Below are 22,979 nucleotides of genomic sequence, written 5' to 3'. Positions count from 1 at the left end.
AACAAAAAACAGGTGTTCAACCCATTCAATTCTGAGTTCATAGAGGAAGCAATGAGAGTGGCCACCTAACCCATTCCCGGATAGATTATCATAAAGGTTACTCTGATTTGCCCAGGAAAATAAAACCAACCATTCTTTTGATTTTTAAGGGGAGAGATGCAGAGCTGCTTCCAGAGTCTAATGGTTTTACACAGCTTTAAGTCAGTGCTCTTACTGACAGAGTCTAGTGCCTACATCTAGATGGAGCTGCAGCAGCTGTACTACAAACCACGGCACTTGTATTCCTGTCAAAACCCTGTATCTTGCTTCATTAAAAGTACAATCCTCCAAACTACATTTTAAATATCTAGCAGTTCTAACTTGCCTGTATACTTCATCAAAATTTCCCACTGCTCCTTCCTCATTACGGTGTTATCATCTTGCTCCACCCCCACTATTTTTACCTCTGGCAATGCTTTCCCCATGCATATGTGATATGGTATTAAAGGGTCTGGTTAGCAGTAATTCTTTCCAATGTCTCAGAAGCTTACATCTTTTTTTCCTTCTTTTCTGTGCTAAAAGTGATCTATGTTGCCTTTAGCTTGTCCTATTAGTCTTCAATTCTAATAGCCTATAGAAGGCGTTACAAGACATGCCAAATTGTTAAGCGTTGCTCAGCTTTACAGAGCTGTGTACACACATATGACCCTTGTAAACTTTTAATCTCTTCACTGGCAGTAGGAAAGTTATCTGAGGAATAAAGATGTCCTGAAATTGACTAACCCAGATCTCTGACACATTCACTGGGGCCAGATGATTCTTCCTGCTCCCAAACTGAATTTTTCAGACTACCCTCAACAAAAGCTCTCTGTTTCACTGGTCTGTATATTTTATGGAGATTGTTGTTTTGACAAGGGAGGGTAGGCGAAGAGCAGGTGAAACAAAGGAAGCTCACGTTTTCAGTCTTCGGGGTGAGAGAGAAGGCGGGTCTGATATACGGGAGTACTGTACTAGTTGTTTGTATGGATAATGCTTTGCTTGCACAGTTTGGATCTCTCCATTCACTGTCACAAAAGCATAAAAGATTCTAATAAATGCTAGTTTTGAAGACAGTGAGATGGAGGATCATACATTATAGACTCCCATCTATGTTTTGGATGGAGTAAGTGGCCTGTAGGAGCACAAGAGCAGAAAATCTGTTATCTAACTGAACACAATCCTACCCTGGAAAACTCTGACACAATGACAGGTGACTACAAAATGTCAAAGCAAATCCATGACTACCTACGGGAGGGAGTACTGACTTCTCAAAACAGTGAGCGCTCTGATTTTATAACCGCTGTGTCTGCGCTGCACTCTAAAAGGAGCAAAACAGGTGAGCTCATTCCTCAGTAATCTCCTTTGGATTAAAAAACACTAATTGTGTATAAAAAAGCTGTGAGCACTTGCAGGAATGCAGAGATCTCTCTCCCCCATGAAACGCGGTACTTAAAACTAAGCACAATAAAAGGTGCAATGCACTGCTTCCAGGTTTGTAACAGAATATCCATCATTTCATAGGCTATGTATTACATTCACTCTGATACCTGTTAGTATTTTATTTTTCCTTTTCGACATTAGATTTATCTCCAGTTGTTTTCTAAATATACAACATAAAACCTGTAGAATGAAGCTGAAGTTTTCTGGAGCATTACATATATTACTATTTCCTTCTATTGAAAAATACCATGTAAAAAATTCGTTAACACCACAGTAATTTTAACTGGCATTGTCATATATTTGAAAAGGTTTATTCTTGATACATATTTTTAAGATGACAGCATTAAGAACGTTGCCTTCGTATCTCAAAAAGGAATTGAGTCAACAGCCTGAAACCATTTGGTACCTTCCTTGGTACATGACATGCCACCATGCAACACCAGATTGAAATTATGCCTGGCAGTTGAAATGCTACAGTCTTCTTTACCATGCTCTTTGTTTCATCCAGGGCAAAAGTAACTACAAGAAAATATGCCAGGGTTATTCACATCATGACAGTTCTTGGAATCTGTAAATGCAGTACAGATTGATGCCATACATACACCAACACACACAAATACATTTACCACGGCACTGTGGTATGCAGATGAATACAAAGATTGTTCTAATGTTACTAAGCAGCATGATGGAAGAAAAAAAACCTGTTTCATGTTACCATTCTAATACAGACCATGCAGAGATCAAAGACAAGCTGGAAAGCTTAGATATACTGCTACATAGCCCATATCCAGCAATTAGTAAGAAATACAGTGTGGTAATGACTGTCTTTCTAGTACAGTCTTTTTTCTCACATTTCCTGCTAAAAACATAAGATTTAACTTGAGGTCAAAGATTCTATCTTTGTTCAATTAAGTATAAAAAAGAAAATCTTCAGGTGTTCACCATTCAAAATTGACCCTGACCTTGCATTTCACTGTAACATAGGTAAAGGTTTTATTACTGTAAAAATGAACTTTGATCTTGTTATGCAGATTTTAAAAAAAAAAATCTATATTAACCCATTAGACCTACTTTTATAGACTACCCAATGTTCTCCAAATACTGTGATTCGATTGTATAAAGTAGCTGGAAGTGAAGTATTGCTCACTTCAGCACCAGTTCACTGTCAGAACACACGCAATGTTCGATGCTATTACTGTACCCTCAAACCTCCTTTTTGTTCAGACTGATCTTCCAACACATGGTCTGAGATTCATGCCTGGAAGCTGCAACCAAATTTCAGAGCTCCTTACACATATCCCTTCACTAGCTCCTGGCCAGTGATGCTGCCCGGGCCACTAGAGCATGTCTGCTTTAAGGAAAATAGAAAAATTCTGACTTTGTTTACAAACAACAGTAAAATAATATTTTTCCTCTAGCTTTGTCCTTCTTTCACTTTTTAGCATGCAGCAGATTAACCACTATGCTTTCATCGCTAACTCTGGCCTTAAAATGTACAGAATCTGGTAAAGTAACTACTTTATAATTTTCCAAGTGTACCCTCTGCCCCTTCCATAGTGTCACAGGCCTTCACCTACTAATTCCCTAGCTCAGCCTCATAATCTGTGGGTAAATCGGAATTTCTCCTCTAGAGTGACATTCAGTCTTGCACCTAAAGGAAAAATTACCCACCACCCCTTTAGTAAACCACTTCAGATTATTTATGTTCAGTGTCAAAAGCCTTAGCCCCAAATTCAGTTTGAATTTGTGAAGCATCAATTTGCTTTATGCAAAAAGCAGTTTCTTGACAAAACAGAGCTACTTTAAAGACTCTGAATGCCTGTTTTATGCCACATACACTGGACCATGAGAAATCCACAGGTATTTTGACAGTATTTTTTAGTATTTTGATCAGTGACCTTTCATGCCATGTTCAATCAGACTGGACAAAGCAGTGTAAAAGCTGCACTTCTACATATTTACCTGTTAGTCCCAGTCTTTATTCACAGACACACTAACCCCTCTTTTCTTCTGCATCTTCTGAATTATTCCTTTACAAGTGGGAGTGTATTACCAGCCATACATTTACGGACTGACTGAAAAACCACCTCAGTGACATCTGTACCTCATCTTCCCACAATGGCTACTGTTTTTATTTTCCATTCTAACCTATTAAAATCACAGGACAGCAATACCCAAGTATTTTCCCAGCTAAAAATAACTAACTAAAAGCTACCCTTTCTTTCCAGTCTCAGCCACCTGCTCCAAGTGCTTTTTTCATCATGAAGATCCTGGCATCTCAAATTGTTTCAAAAGAAATGTACAGAAAGGCAAAAATATTTTCAAAGGATTTTAAGAATATGAGTCATCTAAAAAGGTAAGAGGTTTCTTTCAACAAGAAAAATCTACATTTCAAACAAAGCCAACTTGGTAAAATTGGCTGCAGCTTCCTGTATGAAACCAGATGATCTTTCATGCTACGGCATGCATGCTGATCTCTGCTACTGTAAAACTGAGGGAGAATGCTCACATTTTCATATCCTTATTCACATATTCCCTTTTTCAAACAGTTTCTATAGAGAAATATTTTGGCAGCTTTGCTTTTTGATAAATCTGTCCTACAGAATCTTCTTGGGAAAACAAAAAGAAATGCCTTTTAGTTCACCTGCTCATTCAATGAGATGAAAGAAGAAAAAGAAAACAGAAAGCACTGTTGTAATTCTTATCAAACACAGGCTATCATGCTTCATTACGAACCAGGTTCTATCAGTATAATTAGTGTTACGTTTGATTCAGTCCAAGCTGACTCTTCTGCAAAACAACAGAGTTGCTTTATGCAAGTAAGGAGATAGAGGCCCCTGGTAATGTTACTCTTCAAGTGAGAAAAGTTGTACAGTGTGAGAGGAAAACCATCTGAAATATTCTGAAAAGTTATTGTTTTCATCAAATGCAAACTCCTTAGGTTGCCTTGCTGCTTGCTTATCTGTTGAGGTTTTTAAATTATTTTTCTGAGCTATACTGGATCTCCGTAAGTTTGAATCTCCCTAAGCACTATTCATAATCATGAAACATCAATTCTGTTCTAAGAAATCCAGTGTATAACCCCACCACTGCCCTGTTCCCTCTTCTGTATAAATGCTCTTTTGTATATTGGCACTTTCAGGAAATTGCCCTCCTCCTCCCCCGCTTACTCCCTACTGTCTTACTCTGGCTCGCACCCCCTCCCAATCAACACTAGGGAATAACTGTATTTTTGTTGGAGCAGTTCCAGCTCTTCCACACGTTCCACTCCAGAAGCAGTAAATGAAACCCTATAGCTCTGGCACACTCTCCTCAGCTTTAACACACGCACACGCATGCATGCATGCACACTCACTCGGACAGGGAAGTAAGCGGCACCAAGCTTTGTCCCAAAATAATGACCTTTCACTTCTCCCCCATGCAACTTCCTCTTCTGTGGAAAAATACAGTGCCTCCAAATTAAACAAATCTTCCTCTTTCGGTCTTCTGCTACCAGTGTTTTGAAACACCATTCCTCCCCGCCTAACAGCCGTCCGCATGCAAGCAAATGGCCATTGCCCGGACGGACGGATACCCCTGGGTGCCAACAGCGGTCACTCCGTGCCCAGGGACCTCGGCGGGGCTGGGCCGGTTGTGCCAGGGCACCGTCCCCTCCCCTCCGAGCACGCCGCGTGGCGCCGGACCCCCCCTCCGCGCGCACAGGAGCGGGCTGGCGGCGCGGGGTGCGCAGGAGCCCAGCCACCCTACCTACCCTCCTTGGGCTCGTCAGCCCCCGAGCTCATGGTGGCAGCGCGACGCACGGGGCACCAGCCTACCGCGGCGTGCGCGCTGGGGAGCAGCCGCAAGTCAACTTCTCACAGAAGAAAAAAAAAAAAGTGTGGAGGGTGGGGGGGTGGAGAGGGTTGGGATTTTAAGGGGAAAAGTCTACGAATTCAGCAAATCACGACTAAGCTACTCGAAAAGGATCCCGCCCCTTTCTCAGCGGCACAGCAGCGCCGGTGTGGGAGCCAGCGCCTCCCGGGCTCCGCGCGTCGCTGGGAGCAGCTGCTGCCGGCCCGTGGGCAGGGCGGCCTCCCGCCGCGACAGCGACCGCGACAGCGACGGCGACAGCGACCGCGACAGCGACGGCGACAGCGACCGCGACCGCGACCGCGACAGCGACCGCGACAGGCCCGAGCCCTGCGAGCGGGCAGCGCCCGGCTGTGCGACTGACCGCCGGGGTGGGGCTCTCTTAACGTGCGGGAAGATCTATCGAAATAAGTTATTTTTTTAAGCCTGAACGGTACATTCCAACACTGGTTATTAGCTGGAAGTAGTTCTGTAGCCTCCATAATTACACTGACTGATACAGGACGACTAAATACACGCTTAATAGACGAGAAGCAGCATCTTTCAGGTAGCTTAAGTTAAATAGTTATTTTTTCTTCCACTCGTGCTCAGTGCATGGTGCCATCTGCCCTGAAAGAAACGATTCACCTTTTCTCCTTGGAAAAACTTATTTCTTCGTGCTACAGACCCTCCTTCGTCCTAGAAAAGATCATTATTTTTAACTATTACATGACACGTTCACAGCACAGCAAGAGAACCAGGGTCTCTTGCAGCCGGCCCCCAACTTGCATCACGCATGCCTTCAGAGCGAAGTCAGGGGGAACTACTTGGAAGCCTATTTTCCAGCCGGCACAGCCTCCAGTAAAATCATTTGTCAAAAGGAACCATCTCTTCCTACTTAGTCATTTAATACATTTTTAGTACAGCAAGCAGGACAAAACCTCAACGGAAACGTGATTGCTCAGACAAAAGGATAAGTGTGATCTCAGGAGAAGTCCTGATGGTGCTGTCAGCTCCGACAGGCAACCAAAATCCCACCTACCAAAATCCCCCTCACGAGGTTAAATGCTTGTGCCTGAAGGGTTGTCAGGGTCTTTGTGAAAGTAATACTATTAACAGTTAGCAAGCCTGTTACTGGAGCCAAGTAGAAGAAATATGTGCATTTCAAGATGAAGTCAGAAAGAGCCAAAGATGTTAGCTGCACAAAGTTGGGGCACATAGGAGAAAAAATGAGTAAACATTTCAGATTGTAACATTCAGCTGTATTCATTAAAGCTTATGGGAAGACTGTAAATCGGTAGGATGGTCTCGTAAGTAAAAGGTACAGAATCAGGAAAGGCGGTATGAACTTTTCAGCCACGGCAAAGTTGCTGTGGAACCAGGGTAAATAATACTTAAGAATGTGGGCAACTTTTGTCCTATTTTGAGTGATTTTATTAATGATAAGGACTGTTCTTTCCTCAGTACTTTCCCCATGCCTCAGAAATGCAGATCTCATTTTAGTTAAAGGCTCATGGTGACACTGGTGATTTGTTCTTTTGCAATACCACAGCTCAATGGGTTCCTGAAGGACATTCTTCAAGAAGCTAGGTGTCTTCTACAGGCCTCATTGTTTCCTGCAGTGTGGTAAAGCACAGCAGCTACATCCCTCAAAGCACAGAGAATGAAATATTTTTTTTTATTTTATTAGTTTATTAATTAGTATTTTACTAAAAAATAATAGTATTAAACTAATTACAACACTGGACTAGCTAAAGAAGCCACATTTTCAAGTAAAAAAAAAAAAACAACGTATCTTTTAAATTATTCATCTGGGGTAATTACTGTTTAGGAGGTTGAAACCACTCAAAAAACCCCACACAGAATAAGAAAAGGAACAGGAAGAAACCTGGTGTTAGTCAAGATGAACTGCAATAGCTTTTGGGGACCTTTTATCAAAGGGAGTGTTGGTAGGGAGATAAAATAGCCATAATATAAGCCAGTATCAAGAGCCCTGCATGAATAGACTTACACAATAAATGGATGCCTTTTGTTATTTTAGATGACGGGCAGACACAGAGATAATGAGCCTTGTGGTTAAATGTCAGCAAGTTCTGCAAATTAAGGTTTCTCAAGCATCTGAGAAACTTCAAACCTCTCTGCACAGATAACAAAACCCCAATGATTTTTCTTTCTCCCCTAGAGCCAAGAACACATCTCTTCATTCAGCCTTGTTCCTCCTGCATACAGGTCTCAACTAAGACTCCAGAAATGTTTTTGATGTTTCATTTTGGTTGTTACGCTTCTTCAAAACACATGCATTGGCTGAAAAGATCCCAACCAGACTGAAGAGCGCTTAAGTAGCTAATTTTCTGACCTTAGTTTAAGTGGTGAATTGTACTGGCATTCAGTCATGAGGACATTATCACCTTCTTCAGAGTTTACACCCAGTGAACTCCAATAATTGTACTTAGCAGGCCAGTAAAAGTAATGGAATAAGGCAGGCAAAAAGTAAACAGAATCCATGGACAATGCTGGAACCCAGGTAAGGGATGGCACTACCTTACCTGCAGGGAAGAACCAGTTAGTTATCAAAGCATCCAGACTGATTTTTTGATACCTTGATGAGTAAACAGGCTGGAAGCTTAAGGAAAACCTTCTTTCATAGTAAACTGTGCATGTAATACAGTGTAGGAAGGCCAAAACAAAGAATGACAAAACCTCTAAAAATAGAACCGATAAATACAGCTAAATTTAACAGGGTAGATTCAGTTAGGGAAAAGAAAAGTAACTTCCTAAAATGAAAGGCAGAAAACCCAACATGCATTTGGACAGATGCTGTCTTGGAGTGAAGGCCAGAATTCCCAAAGAAAAATTACATCTTTTGTGTAGCACAGACAAAAAAATGGGTTTACATACTAAGATTAAGTGGCTAAAAGTCTAAAAGCCACAAAGCTGGGTACAGTGAACTATGGTCCTTTAAACCCTTCTCTGCTGAAACAAAAACCTTCTGGTTTTACTTTAAAAAAAACCAACAACAACAACAACAAAAAAAAACCAACAAACCAAACCAAAAAAAACCCCCCAAAAAAAAACAACCCCAAACAAAAAATCCAGAACAAAACAACCCCAAAAACTTAGTTGGTTTTGTTTTGGTTCAGTTTGGGGTTTAGCTCATCGTTTGCAAATTGTCCTCATTTCTGGTAACTCCAAGGCAGAGCTACCACAGAATGAACGGGCTGTAGCCAGGCATTGGCTTACTACAGCAACACGCAGAGCATTGTGAAAGGATGAGTAGCTGTGTCAGCACATCCCCAGCCCAGCTCAAAACTTTGTTCATGTTTTGTGTCTCAATGTATGCTGAGACAGCTCTGTTTACAGAAGCATTTTCTTAATGGAGACACAGGTGGCAAATCCTATCACATCTTCTATAAATACTTAAAATAAATTATAAAAATCATAGTAGCCCAAAAATGGTGCTAAAATCAGTGCCAAGAAGATTCTGAAGCTCAATGCCGAAATGTCAAAAAAGACTGTAATGTTTTGGTTCACAAAAAAGAGGAAGCAACACTACTATATGGAAAGTATCAGGAAGAAGCTTTCAAGAGGAGGCAGCTGCCATGGAAGCCAGACTAAATCTACTGCAAAAAACAACCCTGCACAGCCCTAGAGCAGTTCTAGAGAAGGAAGTGGTAATGTAACACTTCAGGTATTACATATTCATGTGGGTTTTTGTAAAAAAAATTCTCTCCCGTGTTTGGTTAACTGATAACTTCTGCTCTTCGAAAAAGTCATGTTCAATGGGTTGCAAACCTTTAAACAATAAAAATAATGTCCATGCCAACTTGCTACAGATGAGAGCCACCAATCATTGTCTCTTTCCAAGACAACCACATGTCTTTTGCTGGCTGTAACTGCACCAAGTTACTTGAAGCCACATGACAGAACTCTGATGGCGGCTGGGGAAATCTCCCAACTGTGAGACAAAAGACAGAGGTACACAAGTACCCTGAAATATCACAATACACATAACTGCAGCTATGGTTTCTTTATGCGATGCCAATAGTCATGCTGTAGAGATTTTCCTACCCATGAAGTAGCAAAGATGGAGAATGTTGTGTGGATCAATGATGAGAAAGTAGAAGTGTTGCACTACACTGTCCTATGTAAGATTGTATAGCTAAACAAAGTACTGGCTTTTACAGTCCTAACACAAACAGAGTTTTTCAACCAGCTGTTTTCACAGAGTAAACTCAATGATACCACACTTATTTAACCTAGGGATTATGTAAACTTTGCCATTTAGCAATCATGTAGTAATATACAGAAAGGTGACACCACCTCTCTCCTGTAGCCCCAAGTTGTACCTATTTCTGATTACAAGGGGTTTCATGTTGACACATTTTCAACTTCGGACACTCTTCAGTGGGTGTGGATTACAGGCACATAATGCAAGCACTGAGATCTTGCAGCATAAAGCAAGATGATGATGCTTCCCCCAGCACCACCTATCTCCTAGGATGCAGAAACCCACCCAGGTGCCAAGCAGTGCAGCCCTGACCTGCTGTCTTGTGCTTTCTGCTGTTGCCACACGCAGACATCACATGTGTGCGAAGGTGCACCCAGACATCACAAGTACATGAAGGTGCACAGGGAGGGGAGAAGAAAGATGTGGAGGGAACAGAGTCACAGAAAAAAGTAAAATTTCAGTTTTCTTGCATTGTATCAAAGTCGTTCTGCTTTCAGTTATACACTTAAACAGTTGCACAGACATTCAAATTAGCAAACCAATAAGCTATTTTAAGATTATTTCCTAACCCAGAGGTAGAGCAACACCATCTGTAGTTGTGTTACTTCTGTTATTGCAAAAGACAGTGCAATATGCACTGTCTGTGTAGCATGAGCACAGCAAAAACAAATGCCAACTCTTACGCAATTTTGTTAATTTGAGGTTTAATAGTTTACAGTAAAAAGAGGAGTTTTGATTAGCTGTGTGATTTTAAAAGCACTGTTTATACAATTCTGTGACTAAAAGGATTTGGTACAATACCACATCTGTTGTTGCTGTAGCTACACTTCACTCCTGTTTTTTATTTATTATCTTCTATCATAAAACACACATATATCAAGATAACCTAGACAGTTTTTGACTGATGTCAGAAATACTGTTTTCAGCATACAGCACTCAACAGCCCAACTCTTAACATCTCAGTTCTCTCCCGATCTCCTCGTGTGACAAGATGACCTCCCTAGGATGAGGGAAAGGCTGTGGATGTTGTCTATGTCGACCTTAGTGAAGCCTTTGTCACTCTCTCCCACAGCATTCTCCTGGAGAAGCTGGCTGCTCAGGGCTTGGGCAGGTGTGCTCTGTGCTGGGTAAAAAGCTGGATGGACAGCCAAGCTCAAAAGTTGGTAGTAAATGGAGTTACATCCAGCTGGCATCAGGTCACTAGTGGTGTTCCTTGGGGCTCTGTACTGGAGCCAGTTCTGTTTAATGTCTTTATTGATGATTTGGATGAGGGGATCGAGTGCACCCTCAGCCAGTCTGCAGATGACACCAAGCTGGGGGGAGTGCTGACCCACCTGAGGGCAGGAGGCCCTGCAGAGGGACCTGGGCAGGCTGGAGCGATGGGCCCAGGCCAGTGGTGTGAGGGTCAGCAGGGCTCAATGCCGGGCCCTGCCCTTGGGTCACACCAGCCCCACGCAGCGCTACAGGCTGGGGCAGAGCGGCTGGAAAGGGCCTGGTGGGAAAGGGCCTGGGGGTGCTGGGTGACGGCCGGCTGGGCAGGAGCCAGCAGTGTGCCCAGGGGGCCCAGGCGGCCAGCAGCACCCTGGCCTGTGTCCCCAGCAGTGTGGCCAGCAGGACCAGGGCAGTGACCGTCCCCCTGCACTGGGCACTGCTGAGGCCGCCCCTCGAACCCTGTGTTCAGGTCTGGGCCCCTCTCTGCAAGAGGGACGTAGAGGGGCTGCAGCGTGTCCAGAGACGGGCCGCGGGGCTGGGGAAGGGGCTGGGGCACAGGTCTGATGAGGAGCGGCTGAGGGGGCTGGGGGTGTTTCTCCCAGAGAAAAGGAGACTCCAGAGGGACTTTATTGCTTTCTACAACTACCTGAAAGAAGATTGTAGGCAGGTGGGGGTCAGTCTCTTCTGCCAGATAACAAGTCTCAGGACAAACGGAATCAGCCTCAAGTTATGCCAGGGAGGGGTTTAGACTGGATGTTAGGAAAAATTTCTCCATGGAAAGGGATGGTCAAACACTGGAGCAGGCTGCCCAGGGAGGTGGTAAGGTGGTGGAATCACCATTCCTTGAGGAGTTTAAAAAACACATAGATGCAGTGCTTTGGGACCTGGTTTAATGATGAACTTGGCAGTCCTGGATTAACGGCTGGACTTGATTTGATGATCTGAAAGGTCTTTTCCAACCTAAGCGATTCTAGGATTCAATGATCTATGGAGCAGAATTTTTAAGCAATTTGTCCTCACATGCATAAACAACATATAAATAATGCCTTGTATCTTAGGAAAATTCAGTTCACTGAAAGCTAGAGAGACGATTAAACCAGAACATTAGTAGGTTGATCTATAAGCCAGATCTGAAGAGCAGTGGTACTTCTGGTTTTGGCCTCATTGTCACTGCTTTCTATTCCTTATTGTGAACTCATTTTTTCCCCTTTGCACAACAGACTTCAGACCAATTCAGATAATGCTTGTGGCACTTGCTGAAGCACTCACAATACTTCCACCTATTGGGCAGACCCACAAATGATACCTGGGTGTTTGTTTCTACCATGTGGTTAAGAAATTATAAGAAGTCGAGCTCCAAGAGATCAGGTGACACCTCAACAGCTTCTGCACCATGCTTGGCATCCAGCAGTTCATCCTATTCCCCCTCCCTTCCCCTGTGCTGTCCTCACATATTTCTATATCCTCCTGTTCAGCTTCCATTCTCCACCCTGCTTGTGGTTTATTGAGGATTGTCCATTCTTCCATTTCCAAATGGCCAGAGCAATATATGGCAAACCTAGTGTCATACAAACCCACACCACACTGCTGGTGCGGCCTTCAGTCAAAGTAAGCCAAACCCAGAGCTTCACCTTAGAGTAAGCTGCACAAAAGTATGTCTAAAGATCTCCTTTCTGATAAAGAACTCACAGAATAAGCAGCAGTACGACTTGACAAATTGATTCACAATTAACCCACCAAGTTAGGGATAAGACGCAGCAGCATGTAAGGGACAGGTCCTGGTTTCCATTTGGATGCAGTAGAATTTGCATCGCAGAGGCTCCTCACCTCAGCTCTTCTCTCCCAGAGAGAAAATGGACAGAGAGATGGTGGGAAGATACATGCATGAAAGGCTTCATAAAGTTGAACCTGCTTAAATTGAACACAGTTTTGCTATGCAGTTTGAAAGTCCCATTAGTCTAATCAGTACAGTTTACAACATTCATCTGCACAATCAGGTCTATGTACTTTCAGCGCCGACGGCCCAAGAAGACAACCTAATAGTAACCACCTTGCAAAATATCAGGACTACTGTGCAGTGTGCATCTTCCAAACCTGTCTGCCTGTTACAAACATGCTGAGATTGCTGGCTTCCAATTAGTGACAACAGTTGTTTTTAAAAACAGGGGCTGTTGCCTCTACTCAAAATCCCTGTGGTTAAAAGGTGAGGAAACACCCTCACTTAGCTTTAAAATGCAGCTTTCTTCATAAGCTTTGTCTGCATCTGCCATTAATTATCAGACGTTTCAACCACAACACAGCCTCAGCATAAGACTGGGATGCTGCCTTAGACAGATCCCTACCTCTTGGCCTCAAGATGAGCATCATTTGTCACCGAACAGCACACTGCTGGGGTATGAGACTGCTCTCAGCTCAGAATAGGTTTCACTGGCTTGCCTTTTTTCTTTCAAAACAACTCTGCAAATTCACACACAGAACAACGCCATGAATTCTGAAATGTGAACTCTGTAACTCTGTTGCCTTGACTATAGGTATCATGCTGTAAAAAGCCACTAATAACGATAAATTTATTGTAGCCACGTAGATACACCATGCTCTGGGAGGCTCTTATTTATCCAGCAGGTACCAGTTGCTGAAGACAAGGATTCAGTGCAGGAGCAACTATAAAACATATAAAAAAGCTAAGTAACATTCAATGACTTGTTTGCTATCCACAAAGAGGTGATAATCAATGATGGTTGCTGAAAGTTCAGGAGTTCATAGAGGACATGACAGAAATTAAAGGTTATCTGTCTTTTGAGGGCCTTGCACCAAGGACTGCAACAGGCTTATAGCACTGTTTCTCCAGATAGCAAAAATTTCCCTCATTATTTTAATTTTTCCTTTAGAAGGAGCACACACAGATTGCTACTGCTGATACAGCTATGCCAAGCGAAAGGCAGCACTGAAGGCACACAGTGATGAAGAGAACTGCACTAACAGAGGTAGGAAGATGCAGTCCTCCAGTCTGGTAAAGAGTACAGCAGATCTAAGCTAGTTTTTTCACATAGAAAAATAAGCTTCCATAGTTTACGATAAAATTCTTACAAAGTGGTTGTATTATTACATAGCACTGCAGCCTTTGCAAAAATGAAAGAAAGGTCTAAGAAGAAATCTGAGAGGCAGAATGCCAAAACATAAACATGAAAAAGCCCTGCATCAGAAACAGAAATCACACCAAAGCGTCTCAGATTCCCCATATGAGTGGGGAGTCAATGTGCTACACAGAGACTGACAGTGTCACCACAGGCCATGAGAAGAGATACTTACATCAGATCCACTCTCAGCAAGACATAAGAAAAGAAGTATTGCCAGATAGTTATGCATCAGAACACAGTGCCTGAACAATTTTTATTGGAAATGGGTATTTTAATTAAAACCAGAAAATCTGATATCACATAGACAAAAGTAAAAAAGAGCTTGAAAACAAAATGCCTGGACTACTGTTTAATAAGTTACGTTGTAAACAGTGCTGCTGGAGTGTATGGCTAATAAGGTACATTTTTTCTTTTCTTTAAAAGGTATGGCAGTGATGCTGAGAGAACAGAAAATTATTACCTTAAAAAAGGAAGGGGTTTGCTCATATAAAAGCAGTGTACATATGGGAAAACACATGTGTCTCAGTTTGCGAGGGCTGTGTTCCAGTCCCAAACAAATGATCCTAGTGTTTTGCTAATGCGTAACAATCAAACTATGCCCTTTTTCTTGTAGATGCCAAAGCCATTAATCATGCAAAAAGTCAAAACAACACTTGCATATCAAACACAATCTTATCTAGATAAAATTGCAAATCAAACAGAACAAAAAAATACCAAGGTATGAGAATAATCTCCTTTTAGTGGAAATCTAATTTAAAAAGATTAAAACAGGGATTAAAATGGATATTAAACCAAAGCTGAGTTTGCTCTTTAAAAATTTAGTTCAGCTGTAGTTTACAATCACAAGCCAGATGTACCTAATTAAGTGCTGTTCATTCAAAGGGCCACACTGATTTCTGCATGTTCCAAATCAGTTTTAAATCAGTTTATTATTTGCCTAAAGCTTAGGCTGAAGTCACATTAAGAATCTGGAAAAATACTTGCAAGAACTGGATTTCTTCAGGGAAAATCTTAACTAAGACTATACTGAACAAGTGGTGAAAAGTCAGTTCCCAATACCCAAACAAATTTAAGAACTCATTATTTATGGGAGCATTAGAAGGAAGATTTTCAGCACTTCCTTTCCCTGGCCTATGGCGACATTTTTGTAAATAAAACCCACTTAGGAGATCAGCACTGTAGGCTGGGTCGAGTAGGAGTGAGTGTCTAACACAGCAGCATCACCTTCCTCTTCCACCTACCGTGCCAGCATAGGCATGTGCTGTCCACTTAAGGAAGATCCCAGTTACAGCTAACCTTTAATATTTATTTTTGGCCTAGAAGAATTTTAACCTAAAATAGCTCTCTCTTTCAAAAATAAATATCTAATAAATTTATTGCATCCGAAAATAATGCTTCTTTTACAAAAGAAAGGCTTGGTTGATTTCTAATCTAGTTAAGACAATTGAAAATCCATACCTTGCTCATTTTTCCCTATATTAAGGAGGCTTATGCTAGTAAGCAATGTAAGAAAATTCCCGGTGTAAACTCTGTTTAGCTTTTTAGCATTACATTAAAAACTCAGTATTAGATTTTTATGGATTGCTGTGAGTTCTAATTAAAAAAAACCAAACAACTCAGAATTTTTGAACGTTTGCTTGAGCCCAGATAAGTTTATTTAGTAGAAGCACGTCTAACCTTTCAAGTATTTTATCTGCTTTACAGGGAATTCATACTTCAGCTTTGAAATGCTTTAGCAACAATAACAGTTTGCACTCTGGGGCTAGGCCAAACTGAATACCACTTCACAGGGTTACTGCAAGTCTTTCATGAACTATTTCAAGTATTCAGATTTTTTTAAAAAAGAGAGATGTGCATACAAGATCTGAACAAGACTTCCTAGTCTTCTTGCTCAACATTTTGTTTGCTGAAAGCTGAATTATGGCACATACTTAATATGATATACTGTTGAGGCAGCCAGTCTGCTGGGGCTGTGCTACTGCTATTCTTCCTAAAGAGTGAGGACTTCACAGTGCATTTCCAAAACCTGAGGCTCAATATGGACAATAATTACTATCTTTACCTACTTTAGAAACTAAATGGAACAAGGGAAAGAATAAAGACTACCACCGGCTCTGCTACTGTTGGCACACAAGGGATGGGCTCTTTTATTAGAAATCCCACGTTAACAACCTTTGAGTGTTGCACAGAACTAAAGCCTCAAAAACCACCCACCCACTCCCCCCTGTGCATTCCACATCCATCTCACTCCTAACATCCGTCAGGCTGACTGATGTAGCTCACGGAGCGTTTGATGCAGTTTTTGACGAATGCCACGAGGTGGCAACAGCGCCCTGAGAAAAAAACAGCAGGTCTTCAGCATCGCGTTTGGCATCAGCCTCAGGGGACAGAGCTGGACCAGAAGCAAAGGGCGGGTAAAAAAGTCGAGCGGCTTCACGTACAGCCCCACGTTAACATCTCAAATTGCGACGCTCAGAAAAAGGCTGAAATTGTGTTTCATCTGTACATGCTGGAATGGTAAATCTGGAGAACTAAATGCTTCTGACACAGTGGCCATTGCCTGAAATTGGTCATCAACACACCATGCAGCAGCAGCAAACATCTATCATTTTTTTCCAACCTAAATCACAGGTATGTTTGAAAAAAGACTTCCGTTTATCTGAGAATGCTTAAATTAAGACAGCAATATAATGGATGATATACTGGTAACAACTTGGCTCCATGAACTTAAAAACATACTAAAATTTCAAGTATCACTTCAAGGTACGGACACAACTGTGCAGCCCTTGATGCTCATCCCTAGCCCCCAGTTTCTGCCTGCAACAATCCAGTTCAGCCCTGCTCTGCCTGCATGTTTTTCCCCTCCCTATCCTGCCATTGCCTTTCCAGAAATGAGATTATGCAACCTTTTCTTTTCTTTTGTCTGCCTGGGAGGGGAGGTTTTGAGATAGCTATAACTCACCTTCCCAGCTCCAAAGTCAGTGGACTCTCACCTGAAGCACAGGACTGTTGTGCATGTGAAGCCAGTAGATAATGTTCAGGGGGACAGTGGATAAAAGAGGGGTCTGAACTGGTGCAGGTCACTCCTATTTCAGTAATTCAAATAGGAGAAGGGGGACTCTTCACACTGCAGTCATGCCAAAACAGGTCCTAGGTCCCCAGCAAGATACAGATGAGGTAAAGTGCAGTGGGAAGGTCGGTATGGGAAAGGAGAAATGAGCCCAAGCCCCCATCTAGTGCAAACTGTTGCCATTCACAATAGGTCTCCCTCCAACCCTGATGGAGTAGCAGTATTAAACACCAGCCAGGCAGGCTGGCAGCAGTCTTGTGGCCTTTTTTTTTTAAAAAAAAAAATTGGTTGGAAACAGAAGTGCTGAGGTACTAACAGACTGACTCCTGTTCTTACCTCTGCCATCAAGAATGGTTCCAAAGAATGTTTATCAATACGGTGATAGGCGCTTTATATATACAAATATATCCTGATGGCCTCTTACCTGATCTGCAGCAGTGATACAAGATCTGATGCCAAGAAGTCGCAAGTATCTCTACTAGGCAGAATTAAAATGCACATCATAACCAAGGAATGCCATGGATAAAGACTGTACATACACACTTCACTAAGCCTGCAAAACATCTCTAAGCATTAATCTTTTCCTTTATATCACTTCCAGAAAAAGGCAAAATCTCAGTAATTCTGTGAGAATTCAAAAATTCAAAAGAATTTTTCGTTTTGAAAATTAAAAGCCACTTAAATGTTGGAGAAAGGACAGTTTACAGAAATTTAGAAAACAGTAATAATTTCTGTGTATGCTGTAAAACTGCAATTATCTGGGGACCATCCCCCCCCATTTTTTTTTCCCCAAGTTTAGTCACTTGTATTTTTTCTGCATGTCAATGAAAACCTTAGCAGACATGTAAAAAAAAGTGCACTTAAATTATATTAACAGAGCTGCAGTAAGATAAATTAGGATATTCTAGTTTAATCAGTGTTGGGAAGAGATACTTGCCTATCATGTTTTCAGAAGTCTAAGAAAATAAAACAAATACTAAATCTATGTTTTCTACTTCATGGTTGCCTTAAAGCATTTAATCCTAAATGTATGTAAAAATGCATTCACATTCCCCATGAAAAAAGATGAAGCAGGAACTGCCACCACTTAAAACATTTCCATTACTCTAAGCAATGCTATCTAAGCATGTAGGATTTTTCACCAACATCTTGATCCATATTTTAAGCCAATGTAGAGTTATCAAGCCTTTCATCTCTGTAAGTAAAATTGAAAAAATAAATCTCTATTCTTTATCAAATACCAGATATGACATGATTGTCTTACTGTGAAACTAAAAGAATGGTACCAAAGAACACATTAACTGAAAGCAGAACAACATCATCTATTCAGCAGAATGCTCGTACATTCACTTGGCCATACAGCTGTCTCATTCAAATTGGATTTTTGTATAAACTGGCTTACTTGATCTTAGCGTAGTTGACTGTGGGTAGAAAACAGTAGCAAGTCTAGACGATGGACAGAAAAGCAGAAGTGAAATGTAGCATTATGAGGCCAGGCTACAAATATATTTGACTCAAAGCTAAAACAATGCCTTCCCAAAACAGATCATTCCAACACCTACATAACATAACTTATTTTTAACATCAGGAAAAAGCCAGCAGAAGCTTACCTGACACTAAACAGCAAACATGTTTGGGCAACATAATACTAAAGCCATCATGTTTCCCCATTTCCTGAGAGTTTGGTTTCACAATCTTCTGTGGTTTTTACTTCAGTTTACAGTGTAAATGCAGACTGACCTTCAAGCTTGTGACCAATTCAAGATAGCTCTTCAACAGTCGTTACCCAATCGAATTTCTTTTAAAAATTCTTACAGAATTTAAACACAGTAGACTCCACATGCAGATACCTGGAAATCTAGAAGTAAGTGTATCAGTTTATCAAACAAAGTGAATCAAGGGTAGAGAAGAAAAAACTTCACTGTAAAAATCACAGGCATGACAAAAAAAGACAAGGACATCCATCTCATCTGTAGTTACAGGGGTCTGACCCTATGCACTGCAAGGAAGAAACAAAAACTCCTATTTGTCATAGAGGATCCCTGGCATTTTTTCTAATACTAATCAGAAATAGGTGAAATACAAACACTTTAATAGTAAATGAATAGAAAACTAATGAAAAGAAAAAAAAAGAACCTACTGCACTAAAACATGCATGTATCTAACACCAATAAAGATATCTGTCTTAACATAATGTTTGGAGAAAATCAGTGTCAAAAAGTTTTAAAAAACATTGCTAATCAGAACTGGTATTTTGCAATGATCGATTGGTAACACTGCTGCTTTGACTTGGGGTTGTGAAGTGGATGTGTTTTCTTATTTCTCTTGTTTCTAAGAACCAAGTACGCTCAGCATGAAACATGGTGTTTTCAAGAGGTAAGGTATAGCAAATGTCAGTATCCCCTGCACAAGTCTGGGTGACACAGGTTTCTGTGGAATCTTCATTGATGATGCATCCATGCACACACACTCAAGAGCACCTGTGGGGTACCTACTGTCTATCTATTTTTCCAGATCCTTTGAAATACGGTATCTATGATTATTTACCTTTCAAAAAGAGTTCCACATCAATACCACCTCCTTCCTTTAAACATAGCTTTAAAACTCTTTGCAGAGCTATAGGTGCACGCAGGCCAATGTGCACAATAAAAAACAGAAACCACTCATAGTTTGTAAAGTTTGTGCAACAAAGATCTGAAAAACAGTAAAATATTTGATGACCACAGAGATTTATGTTCCCCTTATCTGATCTCCGCTTCAGAGATACTTACAGCTTTTCACCAAATGTTTTCTAAATTAAATTAGAACTGAACTGCGTTTGAGATGCTCAGCCTTGACTAAGACTTGAAATAAGAATTGTTAATCATCTTGAAGCTGTTCCTAATTTCAGAACATAAACAAAAAACCCCAAACCCCAAAACTGATATTTAGTCTGGATTCATGTATTAACAATCTCCGTGCTTCAAAAGGGCTTGTTTCAGAGGTTAAAGCTCCAGGATACATATTTTGGAGCGACACAGACACTGCCTTTCCCTTCAAAGTAGGGTGTCACTCTCCAAAGAGGAACTAGGACATCACGCATGTCAGCTTCTCCTACTGATGCTCAGGCAAGTCCTCACCTAACCTACTGGTGAATCCCAAGTAAGTTGGCCAGCTCTTTTCAGGGGTCCCTGACATCTGACCTCAGGCTGTGTGTTGAAATCCCTAGTGAATAAGACAGTAGCTTTTTCCTCCCCTAGTCTCTTCTGGCAAAGCCATCAAGGTATAAAGCAAGAAATTTCTGATTTTACATAGTACTGGTTTCTTGGGGTACAAACACTGTAACTATAAATAACTAAAATTGGCTGTACAGAGAAGTTAATTATTCACAGGTGTTTTATACTAAAACTCAAACTAGACATAAATGTTATTTTGACTAAATAAGACAAATGAAACTATATGTTCTGTATCTGAGCGAAACTGTCAGCCCCCAACAAACAAATAGTACCTGTTTCTGCACTGAAGCAGAGACTAGCTATTGATGAAAATGTCTGATATGCCTCCATCAAAAACAAAGTTAGTAATATTGTGAAAGATAAAAATCCAGGTAGCAACAAAAAACATCAACAGTTAGCATCAGTGAAGGCACTTGCAAGGCTCTTGTTTAACTGTATTTATGATACCTGATATTCCCTCAAAATGAAATATGTATTTCTATTTTTATATGCATTTTAGTGTTTAGAAAGTTTTGGGGACCAGTTTCATTACAAAAAGCAAGGATTTATTTTTAGTCTAAATGCTTGTTTTGAATGCTAACAGTCAGTGAATATATTCAGCATCCACCCCAAACCTGTGCTATCATTCTGTTTTTTATAAACCCTGATGTATTATAAAATGAGACAGCAATATTCAACAACTGCCTACCTGGTATGCGGTTCAGAAATATTCCTAAGACATACACACTTCACCCACAAACCACAGTGCTTTCTAAATCCAACTCTGCTATATACTTAAATGTGTGTTATCAGTAACCAATTCCTTTCAGAGATACTGTCCACTCACATTATCACTAAGCATGACTAGAGCTGCCGGGACTGGAGATGTGCTCACATCTCCTCCTTCCAGGAGGACACAAATAGCTGGAACATGTTGCTGCGTTCTCAGCTTCTTTGCAATCTTTGAATCTCAAAATCAGACAGCACTTGAGGCAGAAAGACAGAAAACTATGAATTTGAATATGGACTATATCTGGAATAACCTCTAATGATTAATAAACAGCCTTCACGTCTCTTTCAGGCCAGTGCTTATTCATGTTCACCCTCCTTTTCCTCCAGAACGCTTGTGGTTGCAGCCTTGAAAGGCTTATTTGCAAAAGACTTTGATACTGAATTAAGGCGCCCTCTGAAACTGATGATCAATGGAAAATACTAAGGAACCCAATGGAAGCCTGACAGTAAACACAGAATATCATTTGCATAGACTAACACTGTACCTAAAATTGAGAAGTGCAACTCAGGGGGCTGAGAAGCCCACATGTTTATGTGGCTGAAACAATCCAGATGACAAAAGGCGAAGGGGAAGGATTTGGGAAGGGAAGCTGTCCCAGCACTCTAGGGATTTTGAAGTGGCAGAAATGCTCAGTAGAAATGAGTACCTTAGACTGAGGGGGGAAGGAAGGCATCCAATTGCAATGTTGGGAAACAATAGGCTCAGAAACAGAAAAGCCATCACTTCTTAAAGTAAAAAGACAGGTATGACTTAGGAATTCTTACTTCAACATGTGTTACCTTGAACTTTTGTCCTAAGCCTCTCACTAGCAGCCCACATGTTTAACCAAACTGAGTTATCTTGTAAGATGATCTCCCAAAAGTCAATGACTTCCTTACACAGGAGAAAGATCTCATACTTCTGTTTATGTGATACATTATGGTTGTTAACTGTCAACACTAAAGCATGACAGCTGTTGACTCAGTGGGAAAATGCTAGACAGCTCTCTGTACTGCATTGAGCTGCTGTGCAGAGGTAAACGGAAATGCTGTGCCTTAACCATCCAAGTGTGCTACCACACTGAGGAGAGTGACTTCCATGTCATCTTAATCTGGATGGACAGTTCCCCAAAACCTTGTCTAGCCTTGCATCGTTCAAAAAGAATTTAAAATTCTCAGGATTGCAATCACTGCTGTATTCGTGTTGATGCTTTGCATCAATTTATGTGGAATATGGCATGAGATACTATGTCAGTTGATGACATCACACATTCCACCATAGTTAGGCAGGATATCATAAACATAAGTAATGTTAATGATGACACTGTTGTAAGTAAAATGGAAAATGTACAGTCTGTGTCCAAATGCAGAAGAGAGGAAGAAGAAAAAAACCTAAACCCCACATCATTCAGAGATGATGTAGTGAGACACAGTTGGAAGCAAAGACAGAAAGACAGTCCTTATCAGCAGCAACACTGATTCCTTTTCTGAATATATGGATGAGTACAAGTGATCATAATGTTGAATAACAGAGGCTAAATGTGGGGTTCTAGAGAAGACTAAATTATGTTTTAGCTTTTTTCAGAGACAGGGAAGAAAATTAAGAGGAGCTCCAAAAATGGCAGATCTTTAAGTCCTTGCTGTTGTGACTGCTCTTGTAGGGAAAATTCAAAGCAAGATGATCTTCTGGAATAGTAATGCAATCAGCTTATTTCTTTGAGAAAATGGAATTATTTTAAACATGTAAGTCTAGTGAACATAAAACATTAATGCTGACAGAAACAATTTCAACTTACTGTGCTAATCTGTAGAGTAGCTTGGAAATACCAGTTTTATCACACGCAGCAGGACATACACAGATTTATGAAAAAAAAAAAAAAAGGCAAAGTAAAGCCGTCAGTTATTTTTCATAGCCAACAGTAATGAGGGAAGTCAGCTCAAGATGGATAAAGAAGAAGCCACTGAGTTAAGTGGTAAAACCATGTCAAACTTGTGTTTCCCAAGAACTTCATATAGGTAAAATACAGTGTTATTCATTGCTTCCGACATCTGGCAGTAGCCTACCCCGACTTCCATAGCAG

General features: G+C 41.0%; 1 protein-coding gene across 4 annotated transcripts in view; it reads right to left on the bottom strand.

The window, feature by feature from the left end:
* TNFAIP8 (TNF alpha induced protein 8) overlaps positions 1-22,979 on the bottom strand; it is a 66,302-nt gene that overhangs the window by 15,912 nt on the left and 27,411 nt on the right. Inside the window, exon 1 of one of the 4 annotated variants that reach the window (XM_040580278.1) lies at positions 5,210-5,315. The exons of the other annotated variants lie outside the window; for them this stretch is intronic. Coding sequence (XP_040436212.1) covers positions 5,210-5,240 — 31 coding nt within the window. The 5' untranslated portion in view covers positions 5,241-5,315. Of the gene's footprint in view, positions 1-5,209; positions 5,316-22,979 lie in introns of those variants that run through there. 4 annotated transcript variants of the gene reach the window in all.

This window comes from Falco naumanni, chromosome Z, assembly GCF_017639655.2.
Source record: "Falco naumanni isolate bFalNau1 chromosome Z, bFalNau1.pat, whole genome shotgun sequence".
NCBI classification, from domain to species: Eukaryota; Metazoa; Chordata; class Aves; order Falconiformes; family Falconidae; genus Falco; species Falco naumanni.
Note: the sequence above shows the minus strand (reverse complement) of the source record. Positions and strands in the feature narration are given on the sequence as shown.